The 27,348-nt window shown below is 53.8% G+C and overlaps 1 protein-coding gene across 1 annotated transcript; it reads left to right on the top strand.

Annotated features, from left to right (window-relative positions):
• The first annotated feature begins 271 nt into the window (after positions 1-271).
• On the top strand, positions 272-21,934 carry KCNG1 (potassium voltage-gated channel modifier subfamily G member 1). The gene is made up of 3 exons (XM_061127511.1): positions 272-342; positions 11,639-12,438; positions 15,710-21,934. Exons 2-3 carry the CDS (start codon positions 11,665-11,667, stop codon positions 16,478-16,480), a joined length of 1,545 nt encoding a protein of 514 aa, XP_060983494.1. The 5' UTR covers positions 272-342; positions 11,639-11,664; the 3' UTR covers positions 16,481-21,934.
• The last annotated feature ends 5,414 nt before the right edge of the window (positions 21,935-27,348 follow it).

The raw sequence follows: 27,348 nt of genomic DNA, 5'->3' as shown, positions 1-27,348 counted from the left end.
CCCCCCGCGCACCCCGCCGCCGCCCGCGCTCCCCGCCCCGCGCCCCGCCCCTCCCTCCGGCCCGCCTCCCGCCCCGCTCCCTCCCTCCCTCGGCGGCGGCCGCGCGGCGCTCCCGGCGCACTCGGAGCCCGGCGGGGACCGGGAGGCACAGGCGGGTGGCCCTCGATCCGGGTGCTGGAGCCGAGCGGGGCCCCGGGGCCGAAGTTGGCCGGCCGCTCCGGGAGGCGGCGCGGGCGGCTTCCAGCCCCTGGTCGCGTCCTCGCCGGGACCCGCCGGCCGCCGGGGGACGCGAGCCGCGGCCCGGCCAACTCCGCGGCGGGGACGCCGTGCCGAGAACTTGAGGTGGGACCCTGGCGCGCTGCAGCCCCGCCGGGCGCCGCCGGGCGGGCGGACTCGGGCCCCGGCGAGGGGAGCCGCACGTAGCTGTGGCCCCTACGGGGACCGGGAAAGCCGCCGAGGGGGGCGGTCTGGGGCGACAGGGGACCCGGGAGCAGCTGCGCGCGGCCGTCACCGTGCGGGTCCGGCTTCTGCGCTCCCCTGGGGTCCCCTGGCGCGCGAAGTGACAGGGCGGGGGCCGCATCCCAGCTGTGGCCGAGGTTTCTCGCCGTCTCGCAGGAGGATCCAGGGAGGAGGGTGGGGAGAGGTGGATGGGCGGGGGGCGTCCGTCTGTCACCCGCTCATTCACTCCATCCTTAGGCAGAGTGGAGCCTGGCGTCAGTGGGGTTTATTGAGTCGTTCATTAGGGCCACAAGCTTTTATTGAGAACCCACTGTGTGCCAGGCGCTGGGGACTCTTGAGACAACTCTGTTCCTTGGAGGGGAAGGTGGCCTCCTCACCCTCGGGGGTCTCCCTGCCCAGAAGGGGCTCAGCCTGGATGGAATCTTTGGGTGAGGAGGAAAAGGAGGGAAGCTCCTTCATTCATTCACAGGTTGGTTGGGAGACGGGTTGAGCGCCTACTATGTGCATCTCACCATGCCGAATCTCAGCTGTTCATGATCTCACTAACAGTTATTGAGGCGCTGTGTTGGGGAGAGAACTGGGCCGGAGAGGGGTGGGATGGGGGCAGGATAAGAAGGAGCCAGCTTGCAGCTTGGAGAGAGCGCCCCTCGCCCCCTGTGTCCAGGCAGGTCACTGGACAGGTTGCAGAATGGCCTTTCCTTGGTTCCTCTACTGCATTCATTCTCACCGGGAGGGGGAGGCTGGAATAGGTTGTTGGATAAGAAGAAAAGATGTATAAAAAGCTCCTTAGGGGGAGGGTTTTAATGGGGAGGAGGATTGAGAAAAGCCCATCTAACCATGTTGATGAAGGCAGGCTCCCCCGATGGGGTGTACTACGGAAGTTGTCCATTCAGCAGGCGTTTTCTGAAGCACTTGCTGTCCATATGCACATCCAGGGTGCCAGGCATCAGAGTCAGCAAGGTGAACGAGGCAGTCACAGAGACCCCCTTTGCTGACCCCTGAAGATAAATGCAGGGGAGGTGAGAGAAGGGAGCCGGAACCGCTCTGATTCATCGCGTGTGTTAAGGAGGGTGGCTTCTTCTGACTCCATGAATCTGAGCCGAGGTTTATTCACTAGGGTGTGTTTGATACCCACACACATGGCAGCACACTCAGCGTCGCTCCAGGGAGCCCCACCCGCTCACGTTTCCAAGGCAGGTTTGGCACTGCTGGCGACCCGGCCCCAGAGCCGAGCCAGGGCGCATGCCGGCTTTCTTGGGTGGACTTCTCAGGAGCTGTCAGACCTGAGCTTGACCTTGTGTCCTCTGTCCTGGAGCTCTGCAGAGGCACCCGCCAAGCGGGGAGGGAGAGAAGGCACGTCTGAAAGGCAGGCGATGATGGCTCCTGGGACTGCCTTCATCCATCATTCCCTAAGAGCCCATTCCAGTGGAAGGATGTCTGTCATGGGACACACTCAAACCCACAGGGGCCGTGAGTGTACAACCTTGATCCCTGTCCCAAGCCTTGAGGGCCAGGCAAGGGGAGCCCTGGACTCTGTCGGAAGCAGATCTGGGAGTCAGGCTCCCATCCCGCCGCCACTTTGAATTCCCTGCACCCCACACAGCTGGGCCGTGGCCAGAGGTGAGAATGATGCCCCAGAGATCAGAAGGGCACAGGGACGCAGGTCTGAGAGACTCCAACCAGGACTGAGGAGTCGACCCCCGGGGCCCCTCAAAGGCCTCTTGATCCAGCCGGCTTTTCTCCATGTCCCCTTTCCAAATATGTGAGGCAGAGTCAACGTTTCCAGTGGTCGGAGATAGAGGGTCTGAAAATCCACCCTTGGTTGGGTCACTAAACCCAAAGATGGAGCCCCATGGTTGGAAAATGGCAGCTGGAAAAGCCACTCTGAAAGAGAGTTGATACAAAGGGGGAGGCAAGGAAGGCTAGCTGCCAACACTCAGTCCCTCCTGGCCATTTTTGTTCCCTAGCAGACAGTATCTGACTGACAGAATCCACGCATGGAGTCACGGTGGTCCAGGTGGGATCCGAATGACGGCCTCACAGGGCACACCGTCCCTCCTTCCCGGCTCCGTCCCACCGCAGCTGACCACAGACACGTGGCCTCAGCACTTACTGAGGAACAAGAAGCGAAGGATTGTTTAAGTCAGTGTTCCCCCCCTGCTGCCCCAAGGCTCCCACTGCCCCCTGTGCTCCCGAATCAGAGGCTGCCAGGGGACAAACAGAAAAGAACCCCCTGGCTCCTGCCCCAAAGCCCCTCGTGGTAGAAGGCAAGCATGCAGGTGCTTTTATTTTGCCAGAGGAACACTGCAGGGAGGTTCCAGAGGCCGCCTCTGTCTGGGGGTGGGGAAGGGGGTCTTGGATGTTCCCCCTTAGGGGGCAGGTGGGGTGGAGGAGAGAGCCCAGCTCCCACATGATCCCCCCACCCCGGTGACTGAGGCCCCAGCTCACTGGAAACAGGGCCGGGGGCCAGGCTCCTTGGACCGTAATCAGGGTGGATAGGAGAGCGTCAGGGAAGATGGATTTCCCATGCGGGCACAGCATCTCACAGGGATCCGGTGTGCCAGGGCCTGGGCCAGCCTAACGGCTGGATCCGTTTTGATTAACGGTCTAATTGAGGATTAATGCGGCATGATCCGCCTCTGAGTCAGCCCAGCCAGGAACCCTGACCATGACAGATGAAGCTCCCCTGGCAGGGGAAGGACTGCAGGGAGAGACCGCTGGAGTCCCCCTCGAAACCCGCTCAGCATTAAGGGATGACGTGGGTTGGCAAGTGTGGGGAGGACAGAAGGAAACCAAAGCCTGAGGAGCTCGGGGGAAAAATGCTTTTTTGTTTTTTTCAAAAAAGTTGCACTGCGCCTGGTTCGTTTCTTACTGCCACGTTACTAACAGTGTAGTGGCTTAAAGCAGTACAAGCTTGTTATCTTACAGTTTGGGGGGCTCAAAAGTCCAGATGGATCTAGTGGGCTGACACCAAGGGGGCAGCAAGGCCGTGTTCCTGCGGGGAGAGCCCCTTCCTTTGCCTCTCCTAGCTTCTGGGGGCTCCCTGCGTCCTTGGCTCCTGGCTTTACGACGTTCCAGCCTCAGCGTTTGCCATCACGTCTCTTTCTCTGACTCTGATCTCCTTGAGTGACAGCTGCTCAGTCGTGCCTGACTCTTTGCAGCCCCATGGACTTGCCTCCCTGTGATAAGGGCTCTTGGGGTGACACTGGGCCCCAGTCGATCCAGGGCCGTCTCCCCATCTCCAGATCCTCAGTTTAATCCCAGTCACATCCTCCCTTTCACCACGTAAGGTTACACTCCCAGGTTCCATCCAGGGCTTAGGGTGCGGACCTCTTCGGGAGGCCACCCTTCTGCCGACCGCAGGCCTGTGTCTCGGCAGTCTCTGTTGACTGCCTGGGAAGCGGAGGCCCAGCAGAGTGAGGGACTCGATTTCAGCCAGGCGAGGCCAGCGGGCACTGAGGTCCCACCCTCCGGAAGGCGTCGTCGGCTTCACACTGCTCCTCTGAGCAAAGAAATGCCGGGGGAGGAGCGGGCAGGTGAGGTGCAAGGCATGCTGCCCAGAAGCCGTTCTAGCAAACAGGGGGCCCTTCGAACATGCCAGGCATGGCTCCAGGCACTTAGGAGGCGAGTGTGATGACACCCCAGTTTACAGCTAAGGACACGGGCACAGAGAGGTGAAGTTATTTGCAGGAGGCCACACAGCTGGTGAACGGTGGGCCTGGCATCGTGGTCCAGAGGCCACACCCTGAGCCCTGCTTGGTACCTGCTACCCCACAGGAGAGTTCTTCTGCCCAGAGGCTGAAATGGCAACCCAGAACTCGATGAAACCAGTTTTGTTGATTCCTTACTCTGCTCTTGTGCAAATTCCCGGTAGAAACAAGGATGTTTCCCCAGCTATGGGCTTCTCCCCATCCCCAAAGACTCTTCAAAAGCTTGTGCCTAGAAAATAGAGGCGAGAGACCCAGTCGCTGGCTTGCTGCTGGCGCTGGACACCCTTCCGCCACCAGGAACCAGCGATGCAGGGAGACAGTAGAATGCAGGGTCAAAGAGGTTTGCTCAGAGTCCCACACACCTAGTTGGAGCCTGGCTTCACCACTTGCCACCAGAGTCATGACTTTTCACTGTTCAAAGCCTCAGTTTCCTCATCTGTAAAATGGGGGTGAAACCTCCATTCACCAGATCCTCTTAACAGCCTGTGAGGTTGGCACGCTTGTTCCTGCTCTGTGGGGGAAACAGGCCCGGAAGAGGGCCGGTGATTTGGTGGATATAGATGGCTGTATCAGGCCGAAAGGTAAACAGCAGAAGCAGCAGCAATAGCCAGACAAGCCTGACGGAGATCTTCCTTCCACCCTGCTCCCCTCTCCGGAGTCCTACCCCCGCCCCCGGGCCCTGCACCCCACCCCAGTCACACACTGGCCACAGCGCAGCCTCCAGCTGGGGGTGCTGCCCTTCAGAACCCCTCTGGTTTCAGTGAATATCTCTCTTTGGAAATGTACACTCAGCCCTCTATCACAGCTTCTGAATGTCATCTTTCTCCCAGGAGGAAAAGAAGCTGCCTGGGGAGAATCCACAGATTTGTGGGCTCATGAAGGGGCATTTGATCAAGGCAGCCCCAGAGCAGAAAGATTTTCCCACAAACCAGAGGGTCTCCCCTTCTCCAGCAAGGCTCCCCTCACGTGGGACCCACAGAGCCTTCCAGAACCCCAAGGAGATTGGGAAGTCAGGCAGAGGGCTCCCAGCCAACGCCCAGAGCACCTGGAAGGCCTGCCGGCTTTCCTGGCCCCTGCCTTTCCTCTCTCTCAAGCATCAGCAGGCTCTCAGGGAGCCTTCAGAAATGCCGGTTCCTGCCCCCCTCCTTAAGGATTCTGATGAGAGGGTCTTGGGAGGGACCTGGGGGTCTGTATCTGAACTGAGTCCAGGGAGATGCAAAACCCAGTTTTTGTGCTCTTCTTTTTCACTAACCTGGATTAAAACCCAGGGTTGTGCTAACCACACTCTTTAATTCATATCGCTCTGCATCACCAGGCTGTCTTAGTCACTGTTCCCTTCGTTCCAATCCCCAAGCTTATTCCCTCCCCCTGCCCTCCCAGGCGCCCTCCCTGTGGTTGACAGAGATCCTTACACGTGCTCGAGTCTTTGTAAGATATGTACTGTTGTGTGTGTGCTCATTAACAGCAAAGTGCTATAAACTTCTGTTGTTTTTTTTTTCACTTGGGACCATGTTTTTAAGATCTAAATGTGTTGCTAAACCTGCATCTAGTCCATTGCTTCCAGGTCCTGTGCAATCTACAGGCTTTTGCCATCTGGATCACTTGTTCTTCTCCCCCACCCCCGGGAGGGACACTGGGAGACCCCTAGCACCAAAGCAACACAAGATGTGTTCTTGTGTCTTGTTTCTTGCTAACATCTGAGTCCCCAGAAGCGGATCCTGAGTCAAGGGTTGGAGTATAAACAATATATCACAGACAATGTCTGTCATAACCCCTGTGGGTCCAAGTCTGAGGGATATACCCAAGAGTGGGATTCCCGGGTCATAAGACACCAGCATCCTTCATTCTCCTTGGTACCCCTCAGGCTTTCCCAGCAGCTATATTACTGCATTCCCTCCAGCAACGGGCGCTGGGGGTCAGACAATGCTGGGGTCTAGTCCTGCCTAATCAGGTCAAGAAAGGAGTCACCCTTGTCTGGAAGAGGGGAGAATGACAGATCCCCCTCATAGTTAGTAATAATACTAGAAGACCCACTGAGGGTCCCCTGCAGGTCAGGCTTTGGGCCAAGCACCTGTCATCTGTGTCCTCTGCTTTAGTCCTGACCATAACTCTGGGAGGTCAGAGCAACAAATATCCCCATTTTACAGATAAAGAAACTGCATCTCAGAGGCAGGACATGACTTGTTCAAAGTCACGGGAGACCCTGAACCCAGGTCTCCTGACTTCAGAGCTAGCGGGCTGTTCTGCTTCCCCACCTTGAGGTCGTCAGCAAATTGCCACCCCCCACCCCACCCCCAAGCTGGAGTCTAACCAGCTTTTTTTCAACACTGGCTGTATTTGTTTCCAATTGTTACTGTGATACATCACCACAAACTGAGTGGATTAAAACAACACAAACTTACTGCCTCACATTCTGGAGAACAGAGGTCTGCAGTGGGTGCTGCAGGGCTAAAATAAAGGCGTGGAAAGGCTGTGTTCCTTTCTGGAGAGCCCAGAGGAGAGTCTGTTCTTCGTCTCAGCTTCTAGACGCTGCCCGCTTTCCTTGGCTTGTGGCCCCTTCCATCGTCAAAGCCAGCACTGGCCAGTCGGGTCTTTCTCACAGCGTTTCATCACTCTGATGCACCCTCCTGCCTTTCTCTTCCATCTTTTAAGGACTTTGATGGTTGCATGGGGCCCCCAGAGAGTCCAGGAAAATCTTCCCACCTCAAAGGAAGCTGGTTAGAACCTTATTTCTATCTGTAACCTTGATTCCTGCTTTCCAGAGAAGCTAAGATAGTCACCGCTTCCAGGAGTCAGAATAAGCACACAGACATCTCTTGGCCAGGGCTGAGTAGGGGTAGGGGAGTGTCTACCTGCACTGACACTCACGGCTGGGGTGGTGTGCAGCTTCAGCAAGGGGGTGGGTGCTGGGCGCTGAGCACAGGGGATACCAGCCTGCAGGCTTTGCTATGTCCCTGCTCGCCGGGCCCTCCTGCCCCGTCCAGCCCAGCCGGGTCAGAGCTCCCCCTCCGCCTCCCCAATAATCATCAGGTCGGCCTTGGTGCTCTGATACCACCCATCACGCATCTGGGAGCCTCATCCCTGACCCCTGTCTCTCTCTGACTGGCCCACAATTTCTCCATCCATCATCCTGCAGCCGGGAAAGGCTGCCTCCAACTTGGGCCTCCTAGCGCCACCTGTCGGTCGCCTGGGTGAATGGCACCCCTGGGATCACCCTGCATCCTCCTCCTTCCCCTTCACCAGACTCCCGTCCCACAGCAAGAGTTCCCTCGGCTCTCTCTCTCCAAAGCCCACCCCAAATCCTTCCGACTCTCCAGACCCCTCCACTGGTCCAAACCTCGGTGGTCTCATTCCAGAGACAGGGTGGTTTCCCCAGCCCAGCCTGGGACATCTCCCGAGGGTGGCCCACCCATGAACAAACCCCAGCACGTCTGTCACCAGCTGACCGCACACACACTCGTCTTCTCCCACCTCCGCCTCGCTCACTCCGCCTGGCCTCTTGGCCTTTACTTTGGTGTCTGACCATCCAGTCCCATCCCCAGGTCAGGAGCAAGCTCTTCTAATCCCACCCGAGACACTTCTCCCCAGGTCCTCCCAGGGCTGGCTCTGCCCCAGGGTCCCCTCCCCTGAGAAGCCCTCCTGGGTCCCTCCAGCTAATGTTGACCCCCCACCCCCACCCCGGTCATCTCCCATTGGTCACCTAGTTCTGTTTCCATCACAACACTCATTACATCCTGAAATGATCTGTGTGTTTATTTAGAGACTAGAACGTCACCTCTATAAGGACTGGGTCTGTCTTGCCCTTTGCTGTGCCTCCAGGCCTGGCCCAGTCCTACACCTGGTAGTGTTGGATGAATGAATGAATGACAGCTCCCTCAGGACTCCTCCTTATTCTCACCATCGGAGCCCCTTTCTTAAACAGCTTCCCCTTCCTAAGTAGACATATAGACCCTAAGAGGCAAAATCACTAGATCCCACCATACTTACAGACCTAACAGTAGGGAAAAAAAATTTTTTTTTTAAATTTTAAAAGATCAGCTTTTTCGTGAGGATATCAGACTGGGTGAAAAGTAGCTTTCTTTTCCAGAAGCAGGACTTTGGAGCCTGTTTGATCTATGAACCTTACCAGAGACTCTAGCAGGCAGAACTGTCACCTGCACTCCCATCAGGCTGGACAACCCCAAGACCGAAAGCTCAGGGCAAGTGTGCCCCTCCCTTGTTTAGCAAATTCAGCATCTGAGCCTCCCCCGGGTCCTCTGGCCCTCCGTGTACAAGCAGCCTGAACGAAGCATCTTTTTCTCTCCTCTCCACACTTGTCTCTGAGGCAGGACAACTTTCCATGCAGGAGGCTGAGGCTTTGACTCACAGCTGATACAGATCACGAGAGAAAAAATGAGGAATTGCTAATTGGGGGAGCTTCTTTCTGCTGGAGGGAAAGCGAGGAGGGTTGAAAGAAAAAATTCTGCAAGAAAAGAGGTGGTTACAGACGTGGGGTTTCACAAGCGCTCTCCAGAGCTTACAGGATGAGAGGAAGGTTCCCGTGCCTCCATCACTATGCTTGCCAAACAGAATGTCGTTTTCCCTCTTGTCTTTGGTGGCAAAGATAAAGCAGCATAGCTGAAAAGCTGTGGCACTAAAAGCCATCTTCCTCCTCCAAGGGATTCTGGCAGGCTCTGCCTGAGGAGACGAGTTCCAATTTTAGGTGAAGTTAAAAACACGCTTAATGCTTTAAAGTCAAATCATGTTTTTTCAAATATAGGTGTACCCTAGTTTTCCAAAACTTGAGCTGAGAAACGATAGTTTGCCCCAAAGATAAATGCATGGAGTGATGATTTGCATTTGTGAAAGAATTTTTGTTAGGAAGGTGCCCCTCTCAGATACAGAAACCTCCGTGGCTCCTGTTAAACACTGCTTCACATCCACGCGGAGCTGTGTGTATATGTGTGCACCTGCATGTGTTTTCCCTGAACATGCCCATAGCATGGATGGCCACTCAGGTATCAGAAACGGGTCTCCATTTGGAATTGATAGACTTGGCTGGTACCATGTGCATCCATGGGTGGTTGACCTGGGGCAGGGGGGAGTGATGGGGAATTTTAAAAGCAAAGTATTAGAACTTCCCTGGTGATCCAGTGGTTTAGACACTGCACTCCCAATGCGGGGAGTCCAGGTTCCATCCCTGGTCGGGGAACTAGATCCCCCATGCCGCAAATTAGACCCGGTGCAGTCCAAGTAAAAAGAAAAACTGTAACAGCCAAGTAGGCTCGTACTACACTACTCTTCCCCGGATCAGCTTAATTCTGGAGAGCTCTGTTGCTGTCATCTAGGGGTGTCAAATTCAAGTGCCCATAGTGACCAGGAAAGAAACATACATAAGGGAGGTAAAGTGGGTGTCAGGAAGACAACAGGGAGAGGTGGGGATGATGGTGGATCGTAGCATGCCCGTCCTGCCTAAAGGGGGCAGGCATTTCTCAGCTGGAATCTGGAGCAAAGGTTGCAGATAATCTGATTTCCCCCCTCAAAACAAACATATATGATTTTTTTTTTAATTGTAGTGGTTTTTGCCATACATCGACATGAATCAGCCAGTGTCTCCATTTTTCAAAATCTTCTCCAAGTCAGGCAAAATATCTGTGAACCAAATGCAGCCCATGAGCTGTGACTGCATAAGCAATCTGATTCTAATGGCACAAACCCTTAGCTTTGTAGGACAGGGGAGGAAGAAGTCTGTAGAAGCTGAGATTTCTGCCTTGGTTTCCCGGAAGTGCCCTCATCGGGTTGGCCTCACCAACACGAAATGTACTTATTTGTTGAGCATTTCTTGGAGCATTTATGTTGCTGAGTACAGAGATTCAGAAATGAGTAGAGCACATTCTTCCCCCAGGGAGCAAGCAGTCTACGGAAGGAGCCAGGATTGCACACAGATCATTCTGAAACGGGTGGCAAGAGTGGCAAAAATAAACGGGGGTGAGTGGGGATGACACTTGATTTAGCTGGAAGAGCCAAGGAGGACGTCCTGGAGGAGTGAGCGAGCCTGTCCAATTCAGTCCTGGGTCCTCAAGATGACGTTTGCTGACCCATGAGCAAAACATGTCGCTGTCATGACAACTGTACATTTTTTGGACATTCCCTCTGATTTATGGCAAGTGATATGTTTTCCACGCCTGGAATGAATACAGGTGGTCCCTTTGAATTTAATACTTGTAATAATAGTAGACAGTGGGAGTTCCCTGGTTGCCTAGTGGTTAGGATTCCACACTTTCATTGCCATAGCCCAGGTTCGATCCCTGGTCAGGAAACTGAGATCCCACAAGCCACATGGCGCAACCAAAAAATAAAATATAACAGAATAATAATAAAGTAATAAAAAAATAGTAGACAGCAAGTATTGAGTACCTACCATGTCCCACATACTGTGTTCAGTGGTCTTGGGTACATAATTCACTGAATCTTCTCAGTAATCCTATAAGGTAGATCGTATGGTTATACCCATTTTACAGATGGGGACATTCAACATCAAAGTTGAAAATGTGCTCAGGCTCCAAATCTACGCTCATAACCACCACAGCAGAGCCTCTCCTCCTCACATTATGGACATGGGGGGCAGGATAATTCTCTGTTGTGGGGTCTGACCATAGGACTTTTAGTAGCATCCTTGCTCAATGCCAGTAGCATCCCCTAGTCACAACAATCAAAAATGCCTCCAGACATTGCCATCTGTCCCCCGGTGACAAAATCAGGCCTGGTTGAGAACCACTGGCCCACACTAAACTACCTTTCCAAGCTAAATAAATATTCCCCAAAGTCAGACAAACTTAAAGCATTAAGTAAGTCACAGTACCGATGTAGGCTGTCAGCTCCGTGGGGTTGGGGGCCACATCTGATTACGCATGGCTGCGAACTCCCAGTGCTTGAAGCCTCTGGCTTACGTAGCACTCAGGGCATTTCTATGGTGTAAATGATGTGGATACGGGGGAATGGTGAAGTTTAGGAGATGCTGAACCATAGAGTGGCTCTTCTGACTCTTGAGTATCTTCCCTCAAGCTGCTGTAACAGAGTATCTAGACCAGGGGGCTTAAATAACAGACATGGGTTGCTCTCCATCTGGGGGGTCTGGGAGTCTGAGGTCAGGTCGGGTTCTGAGGAGGGCTGTTTTCCTAACTTGCAGCTTGGGTGCCTTCTCACCAGGCCCTCACTCGGTGGAGAGAGAGGAGGCCCTGGTGTCTCTTCCTTATCAGGGCACTAATCTCACCCTGGGGGCTCCACCCTCCCGACCTCATCTAAGCCTGATGACCTCCTGAAGACCCCACGTCTTAACACCATCCAGTTGGAGGTTAGGGCCTCCCCCTATGAATCAGGGGGAACACAATGCGGTCCCTATCGGCAAATAGCTGCAGGATCCGCATTGTGTCCGGAGACTTGGGAGTCACTGAGGCTCTTTCCTCCCTTCTCCCCCACCCCGCCCCCAGGCTGGAGAGGGATGTGAAAGCTCAAAATGACCCTCCTACCGGGAGACAATTCTGATTACGACTACAGCGCCCTGAGCTGCACGTCGGACGCGTCCTTCCATCCGGCCTTCTTTCCCCAAAGCCAGTCCCTCAAGGGTGTCTTCTACCGCCGGGCCCAGCGGCTGCGGCCGCAGGACGAGCCCCGGCAGGGCGGCCAGCCCGAGGACCGCAGGCGGCGGATCATCATCAACGTGGGTGGCATCAAGTACTCGCTGCCCTGGACCACGCTGGAGGAGTTCCCGCTGACGCGGCTGGGCCAGCTCAAGGCCTGCACCAACTTCGACGACATCCTCAACGTGTGCGATGACTACGACGTCAGCTGCAACGAGTTCTTCTTCGACCGCAACCCGGGCGCCTTCGGCACCATCCTGACCTTCCTACGCGCGGGCAAGCTGCGGCTGCTGCGGGAGATGTGCGCCCTGTCCTTCCAGGAGGAGCTGCTCTACTGGGGCATCGCCGAGGACCACCTGGACGGCTGCTGCAAGCGCCGCTACCTGCAGAAGATCCAGGAGTTCGCCGAGACGGTGGAGCGGGAGGACGAGGACGACGCGCCGGACAGTGAGGACCCCGGCAGCGAGGGCCCGGCGGAGGAAGAGGGCCGCCTGGGCCGCTGCATGCGGCGGCTGCGTGATATGGTGGAGAGGCCGCACTCGGGGCTGCCCGGCAAGGTGTTCGCCTGCCTGTCGGTGCTGTTTGTCACGGTCACCGCTGTCAACCTCTCCATCAGCACCCTGCCCAGCCTGAGGGAGGAGGAGGAGCAGGTAAGGGCCCCGCCCCTGCCCTGGGGGGAGGGTGGAGCTGCTGCCGCAGACACTGCTCCCCGCCCGGAAGGGCGTGTCCTTCTCTGCCTGCCCTGTGCCTCCTCCAGGAAGCCTTCGCTGACCGCACTGGCTCAGTAGCATCCCACTCCATCATTGTGTTTACGTGTGTTTACAAAAGTGTCTACCTATGTGTCGTCCTCCTCCACATGCAGACCTGAGCTCCACAGCCATTTCAGGTCCGCCTGTGCCCCCTGCCCACAGCAACACTGTCCAGCATGGGAGAGGCGCTCAGCCACTCTGTTGAATGGATGGACGGATGGATGATGACGCGATGTATGATGTGCCTGGCCCCAAGCTGTGACGTGCACCACCAAAATTTGTTTCATCAGCTTGCATTCTTTCTCAGCCTTCCCAATTCCCTTACATGAAAAGATCCCAGAAAGCTCTTTGGGGTCCTGAATATGATGTTCATTGATAGATGTGTGTGCGCAGGCAACCTCAAATAGTGAGCATTGCTTTCTGTTAAAGAAGGGAGTTCCCATACGTGTTTACTCCAGGGCATGATGGGGTGCATGCCCAGTTCTCAGGGATACCACTTACTTACCGGCGGCTAATGGGAGCCAAGGGCTGGGCTGCGACTCTGCCTGTCTCTTATCTCCCCAGCGAATCTTCCAGCATCCCAGTATGGGAGGTGTTCCCACACCACTTGACAGCTGAGAACACTGAGGAAAAGCAGCTTGCCCAGATGCAGGTCTAACTGAGTCTGAAGTCTGGGTTCTTATCATGGAAGTATGGGTCCCAGTGGCAGCCTGGGCCCTCATGTAGCCACTCAGCTCAGCCTCCGTCTGTATGAGACCCATCTCTGGGACCCTCTCCCCATACATAGGCCTTCCAGAGTCAAGGCTCAAGACAGACTGAAAAGTTCAGATAGGTGCAACTTGTGTAGGCACTGGAGAAATAGGTATGGCAGTATGAACTGAACATAAATATCATGCCAGCCAGCATTTATTGAGCACTGGCTATGTACCATGTATGTGCTAAGGGTTTTATGTGAACCCTCTGATTTAACATTAAAACCACTCACCATGTGAGGGTTTTTCCATACACACGTGTTGTGGGGAAAGTAGCAATAGTGTTACATTTATAACTCTCAGGGAGTTTCTGACACTTCTTTTTGAATACACTGAGTTTTAAAAACCAGCATTAGGAAAATACTCAATCAGTAAAATGAACTCTCAATTAGTAAAGTGAACATTTGAGATGCATGAGGGGTAGTGATGAACCAAGCAGGGTTAGAGCCAGGCGGCCTGAATTTGAATCCTACCTTGTGCACTCCGGCTGTGCTTCTGTAGACAAGTCACTCGGCCTCTCTGTGCCTCCGTTTCCTGACATGTCGAAGAGGTTGTGAACAGGCCCACCTCACAGCGCTGGGAGGGTTCAGTGAGTGAGAAGCGATTGGAACAGCGCCTGGCACTGCACATTCAGGAATCACTATGAGGATTATACGCCCCTCCCAAAAAAAGGGCAAGTGCGTGTCACTGGAGACCTGTCTGGAAGCACCCACACTTAGTGTTGATTTCTTCTTGGCCCCAACACCCGCAATGCTGATTTTATCAGGAAAATACTAATAAAGCCACAATTTTATTCAACTTCTCATACCTGCTTTAAAAAAAAAAAAAAAAAAAAAAGATACCCAGCCTTTTTCACGACTCAGTGAAAAGGTTGTTCTTCAGTTTCATTTGCGGGGCCAGTGGGGTTCACCGTCTCACCCGAGCAGGCATTTGAGTGCCTCCTGTATTCAGGCTCCATGGGGCAGTCGGGGTGACCACAGTGAGTCTCCAGCTTCAGGACGCATCAAGCCTTGGTCACAGCCCCGTGACCGTAAGTATGGGGCACAAGCCAAGAGGGCTCTTGTGAGAGGCCCACCAGCCGTGCTGGAGCTACGTGGATGGACGCACTCCAGGAAGGCTTCCCAGAGGAGGGGGCTTCCTGTCCCAGAAGTCTGAGACCTCCAAGCCTCACCAAGTATCAGTTCATCTCTCCAGCTTCTCACGTATTCCCAGAGAAAGAGCGAGTCTGATAGAACCCGGCTGTGCCCCAGAACCGACAAGATGCCCCAGGTAGAACCATTTATGCCTTCCCCTCTGCCAAGCCCCTTTGAGGTTGAGGTCTAAGCTGGGGACGGTCCACCACACTTCAGATCAGAGCAGGAACCTGACAGCCTGCGTGGCAAACGTGCAGATGTGTCTGAAGGAGATGTAGAGCGCTTTCTCTGTAGCAAATTGTCACAACATTTAAAACCCAGGAGAGTCCATGTAAAACTCCAAGTTTCCAGCCTCTCTTTAAAAAATGGATGAGGCAGCGTCAAGACTGAGTTGGCCTGGGGCAGCCCTCGGGGGTGCTGAGCAGGATGGCTAGGCTCCCCAGCGGGCCTGCACCCAACCTGGGCCACCTCCCCTGGTTCCCCTTGGCCTGCCTGGCCTTCACTTGGCACGCTGTCTAGAGACAGGCCAGTGCTCTGCCATCCATCCCAGTAACAGGTCATCCTGGTAACCGATCACCTGCCCTGGCCCTGGGGCCTGAGAGTGAGCAATACACAAACCGTCCTGGCCTGTAGGCCTAGTCTTCCAGGGCAGGGCAGGCAGGTGAGCGGGGCTGAGACAGACCGTAAAAACAGTAAGTAAGTAAATAACAAAACATATTTTGGAGGCGGGCATGGCAACCCACTCCAGTCTTCTTGCCTGGAGAATCCCATGGACAGGGGAGCCTGGCGGGCTACAGTCATTAGGGTCGCAAAGAGTTGGACACGACTGAAGCGGCTGAGTATGCATACACCCTTGGTGGAATTCATATTGCAATACGTAAATGTGCCAGATCAGCTCACTATGCCTTGTATTTGTTATATGTCAGTTACATCTCAATAAAAGTAAATTTTCAGAAGAAAGAAGTCGGGAGCTCCTTTGGGGATGTGATGAGTTTGAGACACCTATCAGACCCCCCAGGAGACAGCTCCTCTGGAGTCTGGAGTTCAACGGGGAGGTCTGGGCTGCAGAGAGATTACGGATAGTCAGGGTTGAGAAGGTGCTTCAAGCTCCAGGTTTGCAGGGGATTGCCCAGGCAGTGGGCATAACCGGAGAGAGGGGACCCAGGGACAAGATCGCACCCAGACCACCTTGGCCCAGGTAGCACGCCCCCAGGACGGAGCCCCGCGCTCCCCGCTGGTGGGACCGCTGACCTCCACCCCCACCCCCACCCCGGCTCTCTCTTCCAGGGCCGGTGCTCCCAGATGTGCCGCAACATCTTCATCGTGGAGTCGGTGTGCGTGGGCTGGTTCTCCCTCGAGTTCCTCCTGCGGCTCATCCAGGCGCCCAGCAAGTTCGCCTTCCTGCGGAGCCCGCTGACGCTGATCGACATGGTGGCCATCCTGCCCTACTACGTCACCCTGCTGGTGGACGGCGCCTCCGCGGGCCGCCGCAAGCCCGGCGCGGGCAACAGCTACCTGGACAAGGTGGGGCTGGCGCTGCGGGTCCTGCGGGCGCTGCGCATCCTCTACGTCATGCGCCTCGCGCGCCACTCGCTGGGGCTGCAGACGCTGGGGCTCACGGCCCGCCGCTGCACCCGCGAGTTCGGGCTCCTGCTGCTCTTCCTCTGCGTGGCCATCGCGCTCTTCGCCCCGCTCCTCTACGTCATCGAGAACGAGATGGCCGACAGCCCCGAGTTCACCAGCATCCCTGCCTGCTACTGGTGGGCCGTCATCACCATGACGACCGTGGGCTATGGCGACATGGTACCCAGGAGCACGCCCGGCCAGGTGGTGGCGCTCAGCAGCATCCTCAGCGGCATCCTCCTCATGGCCTTCCCCGTGACCTCCATCTTCCACACCTTCTCCCGCTCCTACCTGGAGCTCAAGCAGGAGCAGGAGAGGGTGATGTTCCGCAGGACCCAGTTTCTCATCAAGACCAAGTCGCAGCTGAGCAGCATGTCCCACGACAGTGACATCTTGTTTGGAAGTGCCTCCTCGGACACCAGAGACAATAACTGAGCCCAGACGACGCACCTCGCCACCGCCACCGCCACCGCCAGGACGCGCCCCCCGCCCCCAGCCCTGCCCGCCCTCTGAGGCTTGACTCTATCGCCATCGCTGCAGAAGCCTCCAAAGGCACGTGCTGCTTCTGAGCGCGGCCCTGGCCTGGGACGGACTGAGCCACGCCCCAGGGAAGACGGCCCCATCCCGGCAGGGGGTCCCTGGTCCCCCACGTCCAGAAGCCAAGCCCAGCACACAGACCTGATGGTCCCTCCCACCCAGGCCCCCAGCCTGTTCCCTGGTGAGGAGATGGCTTGTTCTTTCCACCGTGTAAATAACATGCCCAGCAAAGACTCGCTTTGTGGGGCTGCCTAGGGGACAATACAAGCAGCAGCTACACGTCTGTCTTGAGTGTGGATCACGTGCAATTAAAGAAAACCGGTGAAAAGAGAAGAAGGCCTTCCCTGGGGCTCTGTGAAGAGAGGAAATGGCACTTTCCAGTAAGCCAGCCAGTGTGGTACCAGAATTATTGGGTTAGTCTTTTTCTCCTTCACACCCAGTGAGGCCCCGTGAGGTTGGGGGAAAGAGACAGGGTAGACCCCTTTGGGAAACTGCTGGTAAATAGCACATCCCCTCGCTCTTCTCTCTCTTCGCTTCTTCCTCTCTCCGAGGCCCTCCTCCCCACCTTTTTCTTCTCTCCCATCTCCTCTTCTGCACATTAAAGTCTGTTTCTCAAACTTTTCCCCTGAGGCACCCCCAACAGCGAAGTGGACATCGAGTCAGCCCTGCTGACTATGAAGGTGGAGTCACTTCATTTTACCTTTAAAAATTAGTGTGGGTTTTTTGTTCTATGCCACAGTGATCTTAACTTGGGGGGGAGGGGGAATGCTTCAAACCGTTTACCTAAATCTAAACATAAACCTAAATTGCATTAGATTGATGCTTTGGAAAAATGGACCTCAGTTTTCTGGGTCACCTTAGGGCACAGTCTGAAGCCCCCAAGGGTCTCTCTGGGCCCCTCAGAGACCCGCAGAGCACCCACCTGACCGGAACACCTCACGACCTCGTGTAGTGTGAAAGATGCGGGGTAGGGCCTGAGCCCAGGCCAGCCCACCAGACCTACTGTGCTCTCAGGGTTCAGAGGCCTTTGGTGCCAGTCTGGGGAGGGGCTTCCCATCCAGGTGGTGGGCACGTGCCTCCTCCACCCTCAGAGATGCTGCAGCAGCACTGCTGTCTTCACCCCCTCCCCTGGGCCTGCTGCAGAACGCAAGCTCTAAGATAAAGCTGAGACTTCCCTGGCAGTCCAGTGGTTAAGAACCTGCGCTTCCAGCGCGAGGGACACCGTGTTCGATCCCTGGCCACAGATCTAAGATCCCACGCACCACACAACACAGCCAAAAAATAAAAAAGTAAACAAAGCAACTCTGGCCCATCACCGTCCCGCCTAAACCCGCAGAGGTGTCCATCATGCTGAGAATGACGCCTGAATGCCTGGCATTGCCTGGGCCCGCCCGCCGTCTCTCCCATCTGTCTCTCACTCACTCCGCTCAGTCACAGCGGCCTCCAAGCTGCGGTGTAGAGGCACCCAGCCCCTGCCCACCGCGCGCCTTCACACATCAGTCCTCTGCGGGGAACAGCCTTCCTGGGCACCCTAAGCGGCTGGCTCTGTCCCACCGCCGCCCTGACCCTCGCTGTAGAGGGTCCGCCCGGCAGCCCCCGCCGCCGCCCTCTCCCCCACCCAGTCTATCCTCACGCCCGCTGATGGGCCCTGGAACCGCCTCCTTCACTTCTCTGCTCCTCCCTTAGGGTCTGTCCCCCGCCCAAGGAGCCCCGTGCGCACTTGGCAGGGACTCAGCCATGGCTCGCAGCGACTCCCAGCACCTGAAGTGGGCCCGGCAGGCAGCCGGGACTCAGAGTGAAAGAGCAAGCGGAACCAGCAAGGCCGCCCGAGAGCAGAAAGGCGTTTGCTGTTAACGGTGGACACTGGGGCTTATGGGCGCCTCTCGCTCTCCCCATCCCCGGGTCTCTCTCTCCCTCTCTGTCTCTCTCTCGTCCCCGGTGGGGAGGTTGGACGAGGGCTCCCTCTGCGCAGTAGACATGCGGGGATGCGGGCTGGAAATATCACACCAGTCACGAGAGCCTCATTAAAGGCTCCCCTGACACCTGCTCCCAGTGACTCACGCCTGAAAAGTAAGTTTTCCGACTAATTAGCTCTACCGTCCCCAGCCCAGTGGGCGTCACAGCGATCGGGCACTGCCGTCACAGTAATAATACCTTAGATTTATGGAATGACCTTTCTCCCCACTCTGAAGTGGCTAAGAGACATGGGAGACAGCTGAAAATGCTAAACAGACAGAAGTGGGACACGCAAAGAGATTTAAGACAGAGCCTTTAAAAACTCCAGGGAGAAGCGGGTAAATGGCAGAAACCATCGCAATATTATAAAGCAGTTATCCTCCAATTAAAAATAAATCAATTTAAATTAAAAAAAAAAAACTCCAGGGAGGGGAAATGGTGAGGTCTGGGGGAGCCTTGACCGGGCCTCACTTTGGGGAGAGCTATGCCTCCACCGCTCCAGGGACAGAAGAGGAGCCGGGGTCACTGAGGGTCCAAGTTTCTGGCATCTTCTTGCCCAGATTCTGGTCTGTGCTGGTGGCCAAGGTAGAGACCCAAACATGGGCACCTCTCAAGACCTCCCTTGAGGGACAAAGGAGCCCAAGATACTGACCTTCACGCCCAAAGTGGGGCTTAAGGATCCTTGGTCCAAATTAGGAATCCCAAGTTCTCAGGACAGCTAACTAGCCACTTCTAAAACCATCATCAACTTGATCATCATGGCTTTTCCACTCTTTTTTTTTAGCAATATAAAATCTGATGCACAAGCCCAGCTATAAATCAGATTAAATGAAAGCCATTCTAATTGAAGTAGGGGCCCAATTCTTCCCCTGACTGTAATGGGGGCCTTCCTTTTGACCCCCTTACAGGCAACTAACTCCATACAACCGGAGATGGCAAGTGACAGTCACTGCTCTGGGGGAAATGGCAAAGCAGAACTTTCCCCAATTTGCCTTAGTTTTTTAGGACTCATGGACATGCCCCCATCTCCAGCTGAGCTTGGCGCTGCCCTAAGACTCACAGTGGGCATTGGGGAAGGTTGATTTCACGACACAGATTCTTAGGCCCACATGTGAGCAGGGCTGGGACCTCCCACCCTGGGCACAGAATTTAGGGGAGCAAAAAAAAAAAACTTGGTCATCAAGATAAATCATATTTGAAGGCAGTAACTTTTAAATCAAGATTAATGTTCTACAAACTCACAGTGACCAACACAAAGATAGGATCTGCCTTTGTGCTTGCGTAATTGGACCCACACGCCTCGCCTCCTGCCTGGACCCCAGAATGTCCTGCAGCACAGTTCCAGCCACCCAAGCCCATCTCCCAAGAAGCGCAGGTGGAAGCCCATAGCCCCTGGCTCCGCAGCTGCTGGGCATGGGCCCCTTCCCCTTGGAGGGGATCAGAATGGCCCCTGATCCCCCCTCCCTACCAGAGTGAACATTCCAGAACCAGGCCCCTGTCCTCACGGGGCGTGCACAGCGATGGGGAGAGGGAGAGAAACAGTGAAATGAGAACTGAAAAAAATGGTTGCTGATGGTGAGCACAGGATGACCCGACAGACAGTGACCGGGGCCAGAGGACAGGCGGAGAGTGGGCCCCGAAGACAGTCGGGGAGGGACTCTCAGAGGAGGTGACTCGCAATGAGGACCTGGGGAGTGGGCGGGGCAGCCCTCCCAGCAGGCCGGACAGTCAGCGCAAAGCCCAGAGGTGGGAGGCCCCGGGCATGTCACCAGCTGTCGAGGGAGCCTGTGGGCCCGGAAACACGGCCCCCCTGAGAGCAGCCTTCCTCCCAGGGAGGAGACCCAGGTCTGCACAGCGGACACTCTGAACAAACATTTCCGGAGACCTCACTCGGAGCCCGGCCCTCTCAGAGCAGCTGGGGACAAAACAGACAAGCAAACCACAGAACTGGACTCAGTCCCTGCCACAGAGGGGCTGCTGGATCCGTGGGGAAAGACACATGAGAAAAGACTTCTGCACAGACGGGACGATCCGGGTGCAGGTGCCCAGGGCTGTACAAGCGTGGAGAAATGATAGCTGGGAATTCCCTGGCCTTCCAGTGAGTAAGGCTCAGATTTCACTGCTGGGGCCTGGAATCACGCCCTGGTTGGGGAACTAAGATCCTGTAAGCTGCTTGATATGGCCAAAAAAAAAAGGCATCAACTAAAGAAAGCATGGTTTAGATTCAGATTTGCATTTGTTATTAATAAAATGGCCTTACATATATTTTCCTTCAGGAAAAAAAGACAGTATTCCGCCTAAAAAAAAGACAGTGTTCTCCTGTCTCCCCACCCAGTCCTGTTAACGTACATGGGGACTCGCCCACTGAGCCTGCCTCATGGGGCCGGCCCCCGGCCTCTCTCACGTGCATTGCTGCCTGAGCCTCCTCCTCGCTTTCTCCGCTCGCCTGCCTCCCCTCCCATCTGCTTTCAGCACAGCGGCAGAGGGGCCCTGTCGGAATGCAAGTCAGATCACACTCACCCGCTGCTTAGAGTGTCCCCGCAACCAGATGACGTCCCATCCCACTCAGTCAAAGCCAGAGTCTCTCAGCCCCACCTGCCGGAGCTGGTCTGCCTGGTCTTCTCCTTATCTCTGCTTTTACACCAACCTCTTTACTCAACAAACAAGCCAAACATGGCCCAACCTCAGGGCCTTTGCACTCGCTGCTTCCTCTGCCTGGACGGCTCTCCCCTAAGGTACGTCCACGTGCCCCCTCTCTCCTCATCAGGGTCTCTGCTCAGACAGCACTTAAACAGAGAGGCCTTATCTGACCTCCTGCTGCCAGCCTGCACAGAAGACCACACTCCCAGCATGCCCCAGGGTACTGATATTCCGATGCTTGGACACCCAGGGCCTGGCAGGCCCTGGAGGGGCTGATCCTCCCAGGATGGCCAGTTCCTAGAGACGGGGAACCACACACTTGCAAGTGTGCTTTTCAAATACAAAGCAGCCAACCTGGATGCCATCCCCTCGACCACCTCTTTCCACCTCCCTTCTCGGGGTCTCACACACCAGGCTGCTTTCCACCAGTCCTGATCACCCCAGCGCCAGATCAGACCACCAAGGACAGCCCCAGGACCAGAGCTCACCGAAACTGTTCAGACCAGCCCATCCGAAGCCTGCTCACCCTGCCTCACCCACTCCTTCCCTCTAAAACCACAGCAAAGCTCTTGCCCACAGTTTCCCCTCCCTCTGCCTCTGACCAGACCTGGTTCTTCCCCGCGTGGCCCCCCGCAGTGGGGGACATACCCTTCTTTGGGGAGCGATGAGTATAATAAACTCTCTTTTCAATGGCAATTGTCTCCTGACCTGTTGGCCTCACCATACCTGAATAGAAATAAAATGTATACTTTAGAACACCTAGCCTCTTAACCGGCTTCATCCTCCTCAAAGAGCCTAGTTATCATCCAATACCTTATATATTTATCACTCATGGGCTTTCTCTCTCCACTAGATGGTCAGCTCTATGAGGGCTAGGACCTGCATAATAGTATCAACAGTCTTTGATAGCACCTGGCACATAGTAGGTGCTCAATAAAATTTACTGACTAAACGAATCTGTGAATCCCTTACTCTATACAGAGGCCTACAAGATACACACACACATCAACCATATTTGTCCATACATACGGTGGCATGAGTTTCATTATAATCTATTCCTGTTTACTGGCACCCCAACTGGGCAAATAACCCACCACCACCCCCAGGTCACCTGATGATTTCTGTCTGGAAATCACCTCCACCTGGGAATGTGGTCCTCCACCAACATCCATGTATTATGACAAGATACTGTGGGAGTTGGTCTGAAAACATAAAATAGAGCCCACAATATTCTTTCATTTTCTTTTCTGAAAAGAACATACCACTTACCCAAATGACCAGAAAATATACAAATAAATAAATTTGTTGTAACAAATGTAAAGCCACCAACCAGCCTTGCCTTTAAAAATGCAGGGGAACACCTAATAGGATTACATCCCAGGTCTGAATTATTGGGTAGCTGTTGGCACTCTACCATGTTCATTATTCTATATACATGAGACCCCAAAAAGAAGTCCTCAGAATCATTCTCTAAATGATACAGCCATTTAATAAGGACAAGCCCAAGGAGGTGGGTACGTGACCCGATTTAACAGAACCACTGCTAAATAGAAGCTGTTTTTCCATAAAGATGATTAAATGGGAAGTGTCTCATTTTAGAAGCTCAGGGGGGTTGAAATAGGCATAAAATTTACTCAGCAGTGAGAGCTAACCAAGGTTTCTGGGGACAGATGTGGGGAAGGAGAGGCACTGGCAGAAGAGAAGCAATACCTTATTCTGTTACCCTCAGATATTCAGTCTTACCCACCCACGGCTGCTGGGCTGGGCCTTGCTTTCAGAGGAGAATAAACTGGAAGGCCCAGCTGAAAGTACATCCCCAAACACCAAGATTTATGGTATCTGGCAAAGTCTTGGGGTGGAGTCTTAACCACTGGCCCGCCAGGGAAGTCCCAAAAATGCCTTCTAAGTTACTGCTACTTAGATGAACCAACCATCCCAGTCTGCTTAGAACTCAGGCTTCCCCGGGATGCCGCATTTAACATTTGGTGCTAAAGGCTTCCCAGGTGGCACTCGCTTGTGGCAAAGGACCTGCTTGCCAATGCAGGAGACAGAAGAGATGCAGCTTTGATCCCTGGGTGGGAAGATCCCCTGGAGGCAGGCATGGCAACTCACTCCAGTATTGTTGCCTGGAAAACTCCATGGACAGAGGAGCCTGGCAGTCCATGGGGACACAAAGAGTTGGACACGACTGAGCACACACACACACACACACACACACACACACACACGCACACACTCAGTGCTGAACTCAGAAAAGTCCCAGGAAAACCAGGATGAGCTGGTCACCCCACTGCTCGTCAGGCATTCTCTGCTTGCAGTCAGAGGCATATCTGGCTGATGTGACTACTGTTCCCATTTTACAGGTGAAGAAACCAAGATACAAGAGGCAACATGAAGTGTATGTGACCACATGGCCAGTTAGTGGCAGAGCTGAAATCAGCGATGAACTTTTGACCTCTAATCCAGCACTCTTTCAAAAATATTCACTTATAAGGAGGAGTTATTAGACCCCAGCACAGCACTCACGGCCACGTTGGGTGGGCACCTGAGGTTTGCCTCCCCAGCATCCGGCAATGGTCCCTGGGACAGAAACTCTAGGGGCTCATCTACCACCCACTCGCCCTTTCCTCCTTACTAACAAGCCCCAGATCTGTCCAAGTGCTCTGCCGCTGAGATAAATGCTGCATCTTCCAGCCTCCTTTGCAGCTGGATGTGGCCAAATGAAAGCAGTTCTGGCCAGTAAGATAAAAGAAAAGACTTGTAGGGGCTTTGAAAAGGCTCTTAATGAGAGAGAAAATGATCCTTCTTCTGTTCTCTCTGTTCCTGGAATGCAGATGTGATTGTTGGATCTCTTGCAGCCCTATTGGACAGTGAGGTGATTCTGTATAACCCACATACCAAGGATGATAGAACAGGAACTTGGGTACCTGGGTCCTTGGGGGCATCTTAGGACTGCCACATCCTGGACTCCATTCTTCAAATCAGTGTTGGGATTTATATAAGCCCTATCATCAAAAACCCTCTCTCTTCCTCACTGGACATAAACCTGAATGGTATACACATGGGAGCCTAAGAATGGAGCCAATACGAAGAAACAGAACAGAGAGAGGGAAAGAGGGAAACTAGGTTCTAACATCAACTAGAATCCCTGGATCCAGCAGTGCCTGAAGCCTTCCCTTCCCCGGGGTTTTTCATTCATGTGATCCAATAAATTAGGTTTCTGTCCTTTATAACTGACTGATACATACTGGAATCGAACTAGAAGTCCAGGAACGATTCTGTGACATTTAGCATCGATCAAGACACCTTTATCAATAAAAGCATCTTCAAGCTGAACTTAGCACACGGGTCTTCAGAGGAGTCAGCCCACATAACTTTCTTAATTTGAGTCACACCAAATAGACACTATTATGTGAGTGGGACACCCTGAAGGAGCAGGAAGTATTGCAAGTCCCAGGACAAACGGACGGAACTTGGGCTCTGAAGCCAGAGACTCTCAAGTTCAACTCCATGATAAGTCACTACCTTGCTGTGTGTCCCTGGGCAAATTATTGAACATCTAGTTCATCCTCTGTTTAAAAAAAAAAAAAGGAGGGACGATAACACCCAACATACTGGGATGACATGAGGATTAAATGAAATGAAGAATATAAAGCATCAGGAACAGAATCTGGCCCATCCCCAGCGCCAATAAATAGTAGCTGTTGCTATGATTGTTTATTATTCTCTTCAAACTCAGCCAGAAACAATGAAAAGAGTCTGATAAATTAATAGCATACACAAGGTAATGGAAGTAGGCTTTTGCCTGATTTTTTATAACATTTCAAGGGATTTTCGCATATTTCTCATTTGTCTGCACAGCAGCTGCTAATTACAAATGCATCTCGAACTTCATTCCAAAAGACTTGGCAGAGCCACAACTTGGGGCTCTTTTCATTAGCAGAGAGTGAATGTGGGGGGCCACATTCCTCTACAATTACTCAGAGATCTGGATTTCAGCCCTGGCGTCCTCCGCCGCCAGGGTGGACCCCCTCTGCTGTGATGCACAGCTCTGACCGCACGAGAAGGACTACTGCCTGCCACCCTGCTGGGTCCATCATCTGCTCCCATCACTGACCAGCTGGGTGGCCTTGAGCTAGTTGCCTGTCTTCTCTGAGCACTGTTTCCCTCCACTGCAAAATGAGGATAATGACCGCACATCTTCCTTCCTCCCTGCAAGGGCTGCGAGGGGATGGGGAGAGGATTAAATGAGATAATGCAGCAAAGTGCTTGGCAAAGAGTAGATACTTAGTATTTTTTTTCCCCTAAAACCATTTTGTAAAAAATGAAATGGATATTCTGCCAGGCAGGACTGCTTTGTTTGTGATGGGTGAGTGGGAGGGACTGTGGAGATGGAGAAAGGAATGTGGAGAGAGGACTCTTACACGCTCACATCACTGAAAAGTCCCAAGGATAGAACTCAGTGTCGTGAGGCACGTTTCTCCCATCTGATGGTCCCCACTTCATCAGGCTTCCCGTGGTGAACACTCCTGCTCCACCAGGCAGCTCAAGACTCTCCATTCCCGGTGACAACATGGCCGTAGCAGCCCAGCCACTCATCTTCTCAAGTTTACGTCGAACAGGAAAAAGCAGGGTATCTTTGGGGTAGCTCCTCCTGCCCTAAGCCCAGAGATTCCCTCTGACTGGTACCCAGACCACCTGCACATCTGAGTCAATCAGTGAGGCCCTGATGGGCAGGGTCCTGGGAACATGCTTCAACTCCTGGACTGAAAGTTGTCCTTGTTCAGTCTCTCAGTCGTGTCTGACTCTTTGCGACCCCATGGACTGCAGCACTTCACCGTCTCCTGGAGCTTGCTCAAACTCATGTCCATCGAGTTGGTGATACCATCCAACCATCTCATCCTCTGTCACCCACTTCTCCTCCCGCCCTCAATCTTTCCCAGCATCAGGGTCTGTTCTAATGAATCAGCCCTTCACATCAGGTGGCCAAAGTATCGGAGCTTCGGCTTCAACATCAGTCCTTCTAATAAATATTCAGGATTGATTTCCTTTAGGATTGACTGGTTTGATCTCCTTGCTGTCCAAGGGACTCTCAAGAGTCTTCTCCAGTTTAAAAGCATTAATCCTTCGGCGCTCAACTTTCTTTATGGTCCAACTCTCCCCATCCATACATGACTACCAGAAAAACCATAGCTTTGACTAGACAGACCTTTGTCAGCCAAGTAATGCCTATGCTGTTTAATATGAGGGCTAAGTTTGTCACAGCTTTTCTTCCAAGGAGCAATTGTCTTTTAATTTCATGGCTGCAGTCACCATCTGAAGTGATTTTGGAGCCCAAAAAATAAAGCCTGTCACTGTTTCCATTGATTCCCCATCTATTTGCCATGAGTGATGGGGCTGGATGCCATGATCTCCAGTTTTTGAAAGTTAAATTTTAAGCCAGCTTTTTCACTCTCCTCTTTCACTTTCATCAAGAGGCTCTTCAGTTTCTCTCACTTTCTGCCATAAGGGTGGTGTCATCTGCATATCTGAGATTATTGATAATTCTCCTGGCAATCTTGACTCCAGCTTGTGCTTCATCCAGCCCGGCATTTCTCATGATGTACTCTGCATATAAGTTGAATAAGCAGGGTGACAATATACAGCCTTGATGTACTCCTTTCCCAATTTGGAACCAGTCTGTTGTTCCATGTTGCTTCTTGACCTGCATACAGGTTTTGCAGGAGGCAGGTCAGGTGGTCTGTTACTCCCATCTCTTTAAGCGAAGGAGGCTAAAAGCAGAAGCCGCCAGGAGTGTTCCTCTAGCGCCGTCTACTGAGAAACCTTTGCACTCCCTGCAAAGGAAAGATGCTGAGAAGGAACTGGCCATCATGGCAGAGCTGGCATTGAAGGGCTGAACCTGGAGCTGAGAAGCAATAATTGGTAATTAGCAAACATTTCAGGGCCAGAGCTGTAGAAGCATCTGCCTGGCAGGAGCAGTGGGCACAGAGGAATGCACAGCTGCCGCCTGTAGTGAGGACAGGACGGGTAATAAATAAGAGCACCTGTCTTCTGCAGGTACCTCCCATTGCAAACCCAACCCAAAGTCAGAAGACAGAACGTTCAAAGGGTGCAGGTCGTAGCGATCAACCTCTCAGGGCAGAGAGTGGGTCTGGGGGACAACAGGGTAT

The sequence above is a fragment of the Dama dama genome, chromosome 23 (genome assembly GCF_033118175.1).
Source record: "Dama dama isolate Ldn47 chromosome 23, ASM3311817v1, whole genome shotgun sequence".
In the NCBI taxonomy this organism is placed as follows: Eukaryota; Metazoa; Chordata; class Mammalia; order Artiodactyla; family Cervidae; genus Dama; species Dama dama.
Note: the sequence above shows the minus strand (reverse complement) of the source record. Positions and strands in the feature narration are given on the sequence as shown.